Source organism: Pongo abelii, chromosome 1 (assembly GCF_028885655.2).
Source record: "Pongo abelii isolate AG06213 chromosome 1, NHGRI_mPonAbe1-v2.0_pri, whole genome shotgun sequence".
Classification (NCBI taxonomy): Eukaryota; Metazoa; Chordata; class Mammalia; order Primates; family Hominidae; genus Pongo; species Pongo abelii.
In genome coordinates this window covers 2,390,844-2,403,989 of record NC_071985.2, presented here as the reverse complement: position 1 = coordinate 2,403,989, position 13,146 = coordinate 2,390,844, and the positions used below count along the sequence as shown (strand labels likewise).

General features: G+C 40.9%; 1 protein-coding gene across 3 annotated transcripts in view; it reads left to right on the top strand.

Annotated features, from left to right (window-relative positions):
- The window catches only part of CNST (consortin, connexin sorting protein), a 117,383-nt gene extending 105,123 nt beyond the window's left edge, over positions 1–12,260 (top strand). For all 3 annotated transcript variants that reach the window (XM_024248621.3, XM_054549907.2, XM_024248622.2), the window contains 2 exons: positions 3,942–4,077; positions 9,620–12,260. In XM_024248621.3, coding sequence (XP_024104389.2) covers positions 3,942–4,077; positions 9,620–9,825 — 342 coding nt within the window. In that variant the 3' untranslated portion in view covers positions 9,826–12,260. The remainder of the gene's footprint in view (positions 1–3,941; positions 4,078–9,619) is intronic.
- The last annotated feature ends 886 nt before the right edge of the window (positions 12,261–13,146 follow it).

Sequence of the window (13,146 nt, the reverse complement as noted above, 5' to 3'; positions counted from 1 at the left end):
TTCCAGAAGAGTTGCAGAATAATTTTGTTTTCACAACTAGTTCATTCTGAAAATGCTATTTAAGGTGGTCACTGATATTTGAGGGGAAGTGTGGGAAGAACTATTTATTTGCAAATACAGAAGACTGGGCCAGATGGAATTTTTTTTAATTCTGCATTTATTCATAGAGCACCACCGGTAACAATTACATTAATTATAACTCAGACATTCTTTTTGGTCTCAATAGAAGGGCTCGGTATATTTGTTTGGGTAAGAATTTGGCAGTTGAAGTGGGAAACTAAATTTAGTTTTAAGGCTTTATTTTTTGAGATTTAAAAACTCTTCACCTTTTAATACTGACACTATGGTTTAAAAAAAAAATGGAAATATTTTTAAGAATAGTTTGGGGCCGGGCACAGTGGCACAAACTGTAATCCTGGCACTTTGGGAGGCCAGGCACTTTGGGTTGCTTGAGCCCAGGAGTTCGAGACCAGCCTGGGCAATATAGCAAAACCCTGTCTCCACAAAAGAATGCCAAAAAAATTAGCCAGGCATGGTGGCGTGTGCCTGTAGTCACAGCTACAGGAGGCTAAGGTGGGAGGATTGCTTGAGCCTAGGAGGTTGAGGCTGCAGCGAGCTGTCAGCATGCCACTGCACTCCAGCCTGGGCAACAGAGTGCGACCCTCTCTCAAAAAAACAGACAAAAACAAAACAAAATAATAGTTTGGAGGGAACACATTGCTCTGTGCCCTAAATCAGCAGCCCAATCTATTTTAGAAACACTTGTCAGTCTTTTGAGTGAGACCCCAAACCAAGACCATGACTTTGTTTTGTCTTACTTGCCCTTCAAGCATGAAACTAAGGAAAACCCCACCAAACTTGTTTCTTAAGATTTTTATGTTGGACTGCCCTGAAGTGGTAAGAAAAAATTCTGTTACAGGTAGGTCTGAACTGTGCCCAAAACTCTCGCAAAAATAGAAAGGCTAGATGCTGTCTGCCACTCCCACCTAAGAGTTCCTCCTTGGCCTGCATCTCTTATGCGTAAGCTTGGCCCACCATCCCTTGTTCTCCATCTGTAGGCTGTAGAATCAGAAGACAGTTACAACAGAAAGACCTAGAGAAGATCACTGAGCAAGACTGAAAGGAAATGATGGAAAAGAGCAGACTCCTTCACTTCAGACACTGGGGCAGGCCCTACTGAAACAAAAGGGTTTTGGTGGCAGGAAAAAAAGGCGTGGTTCGATTTTTAGCAAGAATTAAGGTATTGTGAGGGAGGGGGTGTCAAAAATGTTAGCCCATCCCACACAATTGTAATTTCTGATACTCTGCTTCTCCCATCTTTAAAAAGAATTCGGAAAAAGTTGCCAGAGTTCATTGCCACCCATAGTAAATAAGGTGGGGCCACCTGACAAGGCTTGTATCCCTTAGCAGTGTGACTTCCAGAGCCAAGCATCACCCTCCCTGGATGAGACTGAGCAGGAGCTAAGGCAGGGACCTCACAGCCGCTGCACTAGGACCAGCTCTAGGTTCAGCTGGCGCATTCTGTGCCTTTGCAGATGATTTCAGGAGCTTCGCTTCCTCTGTCAACATGTTTGTTCATATTTGCAATGTCTTTTGATTTGTGGCTTGTATCTGTTTCTTGAATTTATAGATGCAGAATTCATATCATAAAGATCAATTAACAGTAACACAACTCTGGGGCTCATCTTTAAAACTATTCTTAATAGGATTGTTTTTTCTAAGTAGTTAAAACGGCACCTTGAAAATCCCCGTGGTAGGTGAATTCACCATTGGTAAGTGTATGACAGTATTTTATGGAGAAAATAGATCGTGAAGGAATCAATAAACTTCCTCCCCCCTTTTAAAATTTTTGAAAAAATTTTAGAACAGCCAGATTCAAGATCCTCTCCTTTTTTTTACATGTACTAAAAATTAAAAGAATATCAATGATACATCTTTAGTAGTAATGTATTCATGAAAATTAATTCTTGTTTTCCATCTTTTGCTCTTTACAAACTGATGAAGACTGTTTCCCTCCCAGTATCAGCAAGGTGCTTGTAGAACCTGTTTTCTCTGTTGTGTGAAGGAGTTCTTTAATGACGATGTTGCTTTCTTCATATATTTGTACTTTACCATTTCAAGGCCGCTAAAGTACTTTTGTTTTCTCAGAACAGGACTTCTGAAATACGTTATTTCCTATAAAAAGAAAGGAATATATTGTTGGCTTATTGATTTTTTTTTTTTTTTGAGATAATAGTTTCTATAGACCATATTCAGAGAAGCATAGTCAAAGACCATCTTGAGGTATTTGGCCCTAAAAGCCCTAAGATATAAAAAGAACTAATCGAATCTGTAATATTTATGCATAGCACATTATCAAAGATGGCTGGCTGGAACTGCAAGTCATAGTGTTTTATGCTATTGATTAGATAAATGACGTCAGAGGCCGTCCTCAGCTTGGTCACTGAGGCCAGCAAGTCACTGATGCCAGCAAGTCACTGACCTGATGCCAGCAAGTCACTGACATCTTCAGTGTTAGGCCCACAGTGCCTGCCTGTGTCATCACCTACAGCTTGTAGCAATCAGGCAACTAACAAGTTAACTTCTGTGACTGGCCCTGCTGTTCAGGGGCCTTTAGTTAAGGCCTCCTGCTTCCCAGCCTGGCTCTCCCACCTGCTCCTCTTCCTTCTTCCTGCACCTTGGAGTCTGTTAGCTCCTAAATGGCGAGGGTTTTTGGTTTTGTTTCTAAAAAGGGGTGGAACATAGGCAGGAGAGAGGCAGCCCAAGTGAAAGAGCTAGAAGGCAACATATAAAGGGGTGGGGTGGGTGTCTGAAGAGATATTAGACAGCAGACTTTTTCTAGGAAAGGCCAAATTACTAATGTTTTAGGCTTTATGATCTCTTAGAACCACAGTGTCATTGTAGCCCAAAAGCAGCCGTGTACAGTATTCAGATGAATCGGCTCGGCTGTGTTCCAATTAAATTATATTCACAAAATTAGGCAGCACTGGCCTTTGGCCTGTGGGCCATAGTTTGCCAACCTCTGCATACTAGAAAGTAATATGTCCCAGGCCGGGTGCGGTGGCTCACACCTGTAATCCCAGCACTTTGGGAGGCCAAGGCGGGCAGATCACTAGCTCAGGAGATCGAGACCATCCTGGCTAACTCGGCGAAACCCTGTCTCTACTGAAAATACAAAAAATTAGCCGAGCATGGTGGCAGGCGCCTGTAGACCCAGCTACTCGGGAGGCTGAGGCAGGAGAACGACATGAACCCGGGAGGCAGAGGTTGCAGTGAGTCGACATCACGCCACTGCACTCCAGCCTGGGCAACAGAGCAAGACTCTGTCTCAAAAAAAAAAAAAAAAATGTCCCTAGTAAACTGGCTCTGAGAGAAATTCTAGAAGTCCTTAAAATATTTTGAGCAGTAGAGCATTATTTAGTAAATGCATAGTTTCTCAGAGAAACTGAGGACAACACTTTAATGTTAAAAGCTTGGTATCTAAATATATTTTAAGTTTCATATGTTCATTTGTTTAAAATTGCTGATGAATGAAAAAAGCAGTGGAGGATTATAAGCATTTATTATAAAGCAAAACCCAGTGCTAATGACGAAGCAAAGAGGGGACTGTAAGTGATCATTTTACCAATAACAGGGAAGTTAAGCTACAAAGCAAGATGTTCTGATTTCCAGTCGACTGAACACGTCATGCTGCCTGTCCCCAGAGTGAGTTCAGGGGTTAACAAAGGAAACCAGGGTTTTGGACTTTTGTGTTTCTCAGTCATCTGCAGAGAAGTGAAAGTTTTATTCTGTTAGATTTTGATGATTGTTATTTTTTTCTATAGGAATTGGATACCCCTGTAATAAAAATTCAAATATCTGTTGAATTAGCCTTTTTATAGCTACATATAGAGATGCCCCATCTTAATAAAAGAATTATAGGTTCTTATAATTTCTGACAGGTTGTTCCTACTGAAGGATTGGTCTCAATATTAAAGAAGAGGAATGATACTGTAGGAGATCATCCTGCCCAAATGCAACACAAACCATCTAAGCGAAGAGTGAGATTCCAAGAAATAGACGATAGCTTGGATCAAGGTAAACTGCTTGGGACTGTGGTTACCAGCATAGACGCTCAGTGTTTGCTGACAGGATGAGTTTGTGTATGATGTGATGTTTACTAACAGGATTTGTAAAAGACTATGTCCACCAGGCATGGTGGCTCACACCTGTAATCCCAGCACTTTAGGAGGCTCAGGCAGGCAGATCACTTGAAGTCAGGAGTTCGAGACAAGCCTGACCAACATGACAAAACCCTGTCTCCACTAAAAATAGAAAAATTAGCGAGTGTGGGGGTGCGCGCCTGTAATCCCAGCTACTCAGGAGACTGAAGCAGGAGAATCGCTTGAACCCGCGAGACAGGTTACAGTGAGCCGAGATCGTGCCACTGCACTTGAGCCTAGGCAGCAGAGCGAGGCTCCATCTCAAAAAATATAAATAAATAAATAAATAAAAGAATATGTCAATTTAGTTGCTTTATCTTCTAAGGGAGAAACATACAAAATCAAACTATCATCTTAAATCATTTCTAAATCTTTACTTGCTTAAATAAGTGAGCAAGTTGCAAAATTCAACCTGTGGCCTCCCTGTTCCATAGACAGTTAATGTTGAGAGCTTATTTCAGTTCCCCCTTTAGTACTTTTTGTGTGAGTCTGCTATTTTTGTCTTTTTTTTTTTTTTTTTTTTAAGACAGTCTTGCTCTGTCACCCAGGCTGGAGTGCAGTGGCACAGTCTTGGCTCAATGCAAGTTCTGTCTCCCAGGTTCAAGCAATTCTAGTGCCTTAGCCTCCTGAGTAGCTGGGATTACAGGTGAGCACCACTATGCCTGGCTAGTTTTTTTGTGTGTGTGTGTTTGTTTTTGTTTTTGTTTTTGTTTTTGTTTTTGGACAGAGTCTCGCTCTGTCACCCAGGCTGGAGTGCAGTGACACAAATCACTGCAACCTCAACCTCCACCTCCAAGGTTCAAGCAGTTCTCCTGCCTCAGCCTCCTGAGTAGCTGGGCTTACAGGCACGCGCCACCATGCCCGGCTAATTTTTATATTTTTAGTAGAGATGGGGGTTTCACCATGTTGGTCCGGCTGGTCTCAAACTCCTAACCTCATGGTCTGCCTGCCTCGGCCTCCCAAAGTGCTAGGATTACAGGCATGAGCCACCGCACCTGGCCCTGGCTAGTTTTTTGTTTTTTTTGTAGAGATGAGGTTTTGCCATGTTGGCCAGGCTAGTCGCACACTCCTGGCTTCAAGTGATCCACCCACCTCGGCCTCCCAAAATGCTGGGATTACAGGCATGAGCCACCATGCCTGGCTTGTCTTCTTTTCAGTGGGCAATTAATACTCCTCCTTTATTGTGGAAAATATTTATGAATATTCTCTTCAGTGATTTCCTCTTCATTGATAGAAAAGAGCGTCTCTCAAGAGCAGCAATTTAACACCATTGCTGCTGTTTGACTTCTTCCTCCTGGGCCTTTTAAACTCAAGGCCCTGACTTGGTCTAACATGAGGTGGTGAGTTTTGTAGTGAACAATGCTGCCTTTTGTGGTTGCAAATATGTTTATCTAAGGTTTAAGTAAATAAGAGTAAACGGAAAGGTAGCCCAGAACCTGTCAGTAGGCTTCTCATATTCATAAAACAACTGCATTGTTAAAATAACAGTGTGAGTATTTAGGTATGCTTTCTAGGTGTGACATAAGTGATAACAGTAGAGGTTTCTGCATTTTTACAATCAGAAAGCTGGTTAGGGGGCCTTGGAAATAATGTCCTAACCCCTGACTTTACTTCTGCACCTTGCTTGTGACTCTCACAGCTTCTCCAGATACGGTGCTCACTTCTGTTTGCACTAATTTGACCAAATTGTTGCTTAATAGGAGGAACCCCGGGTTTGAAACTCACAGTCTGCATTTCACTTTGTAGCCACCTCATCGTAAACTAAGTCACTTCCTTGTAGGAGGCTCAGTTCCATCATCTTTAAAATAAGGAGAATAACATCTGCCTTTCTGTCCCTATTGAAAAGCATCTCAGATAATGTGTATAAATTCATTTTGAGAATTATAAAACTAAATGTAAATGTTGATTGTGTTGGTGTGTCCCTAAGCTCTGTGACTTATACGGTATTTTCATAAACCTCACCTTCTGCCAAAATCTTCCTAAAAGGGCCAGTTCTTCCTCCTCTAAACCAATGCTATCCACTGGAAATATAACGTGAGGCACATATATGATTTTAAATTTTGTAGTCGTGTTAAAGTGAAAAGAAACAGGTGAGGTGAATTTTATTTTTTATTTCATTTTATTTTTTTTTTGAGACGGGATCTCACTCTGTCGCCCAGCTAGAATGCAGTGGTGCAATCTTGGCTCGCTGCAACCTCCGCCTCCCGAGTTCAAGCGATTCTTCTGCCTCAGCCTCCCAAGTAGCTGGGATTACAGGCATGTTCCACCATGCCTGGCTAATTTTTGTACTTTTAGTAGAGACGGGGTTTCACCATGTTGGCCAGGCTGGTCTCGAACTCCTGACCTCAGGTGATCTGCCTGCGTCGGCCTCCCAAAGTACTGGGATTACAGGCGTGAGCCACCGCACCTGGCCAGAATTTTAAAAATGTATTTTATTTAACCCAGTACATAAAAATTATTTCAAAATGTGATCTATATGAAAAAATTACTAGTGAGATATTTTACATCCTTTTTTTCACACTAAGTATTCAGAATCTGTGTTTATCGCCACTCAGTTTGGACCAGCTACATGTCAAGTGCCCAACAGCTACCCGTGGCTCACATCAGACAGTGCAGCTCAGACAGTTCTAGGACATATAAATAAAACACAGCATAGATGTTTTTACATATTTAAGCTATATTTAAATGTTTGGATTTGAATATATGATAATGAAGAAAAATACGTTAGGTTGTTGACATAGATAAAGTGGGGGGAGGAATCATGTTAAGAAAAGCAGGTAAGGCAGGGTGCAGTGGCTCACACCTGTAATCCCAGCACTTGAGGGAGCCTCCTCCCAAGTCTTCCTCCTGGATCACTTGAGGCCAGGAGTTGGAGACCAGCCTGGGCAAACATGGCGAGACCTCATCTCTACAAAAAATACAGAAATTAGCAGGGCATGGTGATGTGTGCACCTGTGGTCCCAGCTACTTGGGAGGCTGAGATGGGAGGATCACTTGAGCCCGGGAGGTTGAGGCTGCAAGTGAGTGTGGCCTGGTGACAGAGCACAACCCTATCTCTAAAAAAAAAAAAAGAAAAGCAGGCGAAAAGACTGAACTGTCCAAAAAAATACAGCATGATTAATATGATCCTATTTCTTCATTTATATAAAAGATATATTTTCATACATAGGTATAAACTATTTTAGACCAGGCGTGGTGGCTTATGCCTGTAATCCCAACACTTTGGGAGGCCAAGGCAGGCAGATCACCTGAGGTCAGGAGTTTGAGACCAGCCTGGCCAATATGGTGAAACCCCATCTCTACAACAATCCAAAAATTAGCCAGGCATGATGGCAGGTGCCTGTAATCTCAGCTACTCAGGAGGCTGAGGCGGGAGAATTGCTTGAACCCAGGAGGCAGAGGTTGCAGTGAGCCAAGATCACACCATTGCACTCTAGCCTGGGCAACAAGAGCAAGACTCTGTCTCAAAAAAAAAAAAAAACTATTTTAAAATGTAAATTTCAGAGCAAACAATTGTTTAATCCTATTTTGATGTAAGTCCTGAAATCATACGTGTTTGATGTAAAAGGACACACACCAAATTTAACAGTGTTTACCTCTGGGATGGAAGGGAATATGATTGGGCAGGAGAAAAACGGATAGTCCCTTAGACTCTAAGATGCTTTTGGGTTTGCATTTTTACAGGTAGAATATATTCATGTATTACTGTACAATGTTCTAAATAAAGTCTATTTGGTATGCATTGGGTTTTATAAAATTTGTTTCTTGTAAAAATATATGCTAATTGTGAAAAAAATCAGTTTAATAAAGTAAAAATTAAATCATGAGTCTTAGACATCCTTCAATGAAAGAACATATTAAATTTACTTCATTCTATTACATCATATTCCATTATATAAATGTCCCATAATTGTTTAACTGTTCCATTGTAACCAGAACCACTAAGTTATTCCCAACCTTTTGTTATAACAAACTCTGCTGCAGTGAACAAGCTTGTATATATGATATTTGTTGTGCAGAACTGTAGCCTAATTCTTAAAGGTGGATTTGCTGGGATATGTTGAAACTATATGTCCCAGGTGGCCTGAGGCCGTCCTGGTTTACACCTGTTGTCCCGGAATTGCATTCAGTTAACACTGTCTTTTTTTTTTTTGAGGTGGAGTCTCACTCTGTCGCCCAGGCTGGAGTGCAGTGGTGCGATCTCAGCTCACTGCAAGCTCCGCCTCCCAGGTTCACACCATTCTCCTGCCTCAGCCTCCCGAGTAGCTGGGACTATAGGCGCCTGCCACCACGCCTGGCTAATTTTTTATATTTTTAGTAGAGACAGGGTTTCACCGAGTTAGCCAGGATGGTCTCGACCTCCTGACCTCGTGATTCACCCGCTTCAGCCTCCCAAAGTGCTGGGATTACAGGCGTGAGCCACCACATCCGGCCTTAACGCTGTCTTTTACTCTCAAAATTGTCCAATCTGGAGGATAAATTAATTTTAAATTTTAATAGATAACTGCCAAATTACCTTCCAAAAAGGCATCCCTATACCTTAATCATGCTGCAGATCAGAAGATTTTTTGGTCTTTTTGAAATTTAAAAAAAAAATTTTTAATCGTGAATAATTAAGATATTTTTCAACCAAAGAATGATTGTTTTCTTCAATATAGAAAGATGCAAAAGAGATCCCACCCAAAGACATTTGTATTGTTTAATATTAAGTCGACTTTGCTCTCAGGTAGTCCCATAATGTGAACCCCAAAGGTGTTCGAACAGCAAGGCTGTAATGTGTACTGTCAAATAATGCTGTCAGGGTGGGCATGCTGGCTCACACCTGTAATCCCAGTACTTTGAGAGGCCATGACATGAAGATAACTTGAGGTCAGGAGTTCAAGACCACCCTCTGCAGCATAGTGAGACCCCATCTCTACCAAAAAAATAAAAAATAAATAGACAGGCATGGTGGCACAGGCCTGTAGTCCTAGCTGCTCAGGAGGCTGAGGCAGGAGGACTACTTGAGCCCAGGTGTCGAGGCTGCAGTGAGCCAAGATTTTGCCACTGCACTTCAGCCAGGGTGACAAAGTGAGACCTTGTCTCTAAAAAACAAACAAAAATTAATTAATTAATTAATGCATGCTATGAGCACATGAGCTGTTTTTCTTCTTCTCATGGAGTGATTCTGTCCATTGTATAAATGAGCTAGTTTTAATTTTAGCATGTACAGCTCCACAAGTCTGAATCTTCTTGGTATTTAATAGGTATTTAATGTCTTTGGAGAGTCATTAGGAGCATGAGTTTTCTGTCAATACTTCCTATCCATAGAGGACCAACAGTAGAAATGTGTAGTTATCTTAATTAGTGAAAAGACAGTAGATGCTAAGATTTCCATTTTGGTGACAATGTAACCTCACTCTTTCTCATGTTTGCAGATGAAGTTGGAGGTGGCTCATGTATTTTGCTGATCTTGCTGTGCATAGCAACGGTTTTCCTTAGTGTTGGAGGAACTGCATTATACTGCACTTTTGGTGACATGGAGTCACCTGTTTGTACAGACTTTGCAGACAACATGGACTTCTATTACACTAAGTTACTGCAGGGAATGGCAGAGCTGAAGCACTGGATCTACCTCTCCTAGCGGCATTCCAGAGACAGACACGCTGGCAGTCAGAATGAAAGGCGTGAAACTTTCTCAACAGTTTCTATTTCAGGAATTCTGTAACATTCCCCCTTCCCCTCTGTTAGGAACCAAGGACATCAGAAATAGCAACTTTAAGTGGCAATCCGGAGGAACTCTGTTAGAATAATCCACACAATGAGGCAAATATCGATCTAAGCATTGTGGATGGAAGGAATGATCTTTGGAGAGCATATCCATCTCCTCCTCACTGCCTCCTAATGTCATGAGGTACACTGAGCAGAATTAAACAGAGTAGTCTTAACCACACTATTTTTAGCTACCTTGTCAAGCTAATGGTGAAAGAACACTCTTGGTTTACACTTGTTGGTTCATAGAAGTTGCTTTCAGCCATCACGCAATAAGTTTGTGTGTAATCAAAAGGAGTTACCTTACGGTTTCAGTGTCATTTTTTAGTTAACTTGGGAGCTGTGTAATTTAGGCTTTGCGTATTATTTCAATTCTGTTCTCCACTTATGAAATGATTGTGTGTTCGCGTGTGTGCGTGCGTGCACATGTGCTTCCGGCAGTTACCATAAGAAAATACCCAACATCACAAAGATGATCTTTCTTCTTTTAACTTGATGATGATGTGCAGGCACAGATCTTTGGAGAAGGCTTAACTGTGGAATAGATGAATTCTAGAACTCTTGACCCTGAAGCGAGAAACTGTGACAGATCTGTGTCAATTAACTTGATTATAGCCAGAAATTAATCACAGGCCTAGAGACAAAAGAAAAAGCTCCCCTGAGTCTCAGGCAACAGTTTTGTCACAGATGCAAAGCTTCCTGAAATCATGAATGCTGGACTCAGTTTGGCAAACGCTTACACCTATTATGTTCTGAGATTCCGAGAATCAGAATGCAAACTTAAGTAAGATACAGTTCCTGCTGTAGGTGTTTTAATCCTGGTCTTATGTAAAATAAACCAGTACTTTGGTGAGTGAAATCACCATGTAGAATTCAGTATTAACAGATCATGCATTCAGATGCTTGAATGTGCATTCTTGTTGTGGGCTTGATTTAGATCCTATTGCGGTGTCATTACGCGAAAATTCAATCATACCTTCCATAGACAAATGTCTGATTTTTGTTTAAATCTGTCCATTAGGTGGCCTTTCCTTTTCTAAGGTGTAGTGGTCTAACATTTAGGAAGCCTTGCTTTGACTTTATCAGGCAGCATTAAAAAAAATAAAAATAAATAAAAAACATGAATTATAGTTTTTTAGCAAGTGATCATTATTTCCTGTTTTCTGTTAGGATCATTTGAAAAAAAAAGGGAGAACTTACTTTCTAGTTGTTACTGGCTGGCACAGTACCTCCCTTTGTGTTTCTGCTTATTTATTTAGATTATGTGAATCTTAAAGGGCTTTTTATATAAGTTGAAAGTGTGTTACTGCGCATGCATTTGGTTATTCCAATGCTAGATATTTAATTACTGTGTACTTAGTGTTTTGATTTTCTATAATTTCGGTTCAGCCTGTTTTTACACTTGTTTATTTTAAATTGATGTTTCATTTTCACTTATAATACTGTTTGACTTGTCTCTATCATGTCACCATAAACTGTAATATTTTCAAGGGTTATAGATCAAAGATATTTATTTAGAAATGTACAAGATAATGAAATTTAGATTCCTTATACTTAAGGCTGATTTTATTAGAAGATTATTTTAATGTTCTATTATAAATTTTAAGAATTTGTATTCAAATTGTATGTAAAATATGTAAAATGTTGACGGTACTATATTAAGTGGTTCTATAAAAGCTGTTCACAAGTTCTACTGTGATGGACATCCTCATCATAGACAAACCTCTTCTGTTTTATCCTCAATTTCTAGTTACAGAAATTTGGTGATGCTTATTTTTGCCAATTTTATGTCAAAATAAGGTAAAACTTCCCTCCTGTTCACCTCTTGGGTCTCTATCCTATATAACCTCTGGTGTAATATTTGCCCATAGGCAGCCAGAGCCACTTCCTCTGAACCCAACATCTGGCGACCTTCACAGCAAGAGGAAAGCACTGAGACAATAGCTTGCTAATCAGGGACCCAGTGGTGTCTCAGAGAAACCATGGGTGTCCTCGCCACTTCCCAGGGAGGGTGAGGTGAGCTCGGGAACATAACGATGTTTTGACTTAAAATAGGCATGAAATCGCAACTAGAAAAATTAGGGCAATTTTAAAAAATGTCATAGTTATTTATTGCATGAACTGGAGTAATTCCACCTGGTGGTGAAAGGATTGTTATTTCACACATGAAAAATTCATCCAGTTTTACTAAAATGTAATTTTTTCTGTCATTTGAAAGTACTGACAACTATTTGTAACTAATCTTCCTTAAGAACTGTATTTGAGGGTATCAAATCAAGCTTGTAATTTAAAATCTATACCAACAAAGTGTCTCAGAGAGTTTATTTGAACCCTTGGGTGCTGAGAAAAAACTGCTTCCAAGTGAACGTTTGATTTCAGAAGTTGATCTGGCCCTACAAGTAGATAGTCATCTATTTTGGGAAGACTAATAGGTCCTTAAGTAAAGGCTCTTCTGCTTTAAAATACCTCCCCCATCTGCCTGACAGTAGCTGAAAATTATTCTAAACATTCATTCTTTTAGATTTAAAAATAAAAATCTTCTGGAGGATTTAAGATTTGAAGGGGGCCTTATTTTGTTTTTTTGTTTTGTTTTGTTTTGTTTTTTCGCCCTGTCGCCCAGGCTTGAGTGCAGTGGTGCAGTCACTGCCAACTGCAACGTCTGCCTCACAGGTTCAAGTGATTCTCGTGCCTCAGCCTCCCAAGTAGCCAGGATTACAGACATGCGCCACCACGCCCGGCTGATTTTTGTATTTTTTGTAGGGATGGGGGTTTCGTTGGCCAGGCTGGTCTCAACTCCTAACCTCAGGTGATCGACCGCCTCAGCCTCCCAAAGTGCTGGTATTACCGGCGTGAGCCACCGCACCCAGCCCAGGGGCCTTATTTTGAAGGGCATAGGTGAATTGGGTTTTGCTGGAGTGCCGGGAGGATATGGGGTAGGAGTGGCAGGGACGGAGAAAGGTGGGAAAGGACACAGAAATCTTTAGCTGTTCACCTGTTTTGCAGAAGGTGGCCTTGTGGCATTTACTCCCAATCCAAAGAGAGGCTGAATTTTTCCCTTTCTGCTGACATGACCTGCATAACTGTCCGTTTGTTTGGGCTCACTGTTGTGTACAATTTTGTGCAGTGTGTGTGGTGTTTACACATTTTTTCATTTGATGCTGAGATTAGTAAATACACATCCCTCAAATCTAGA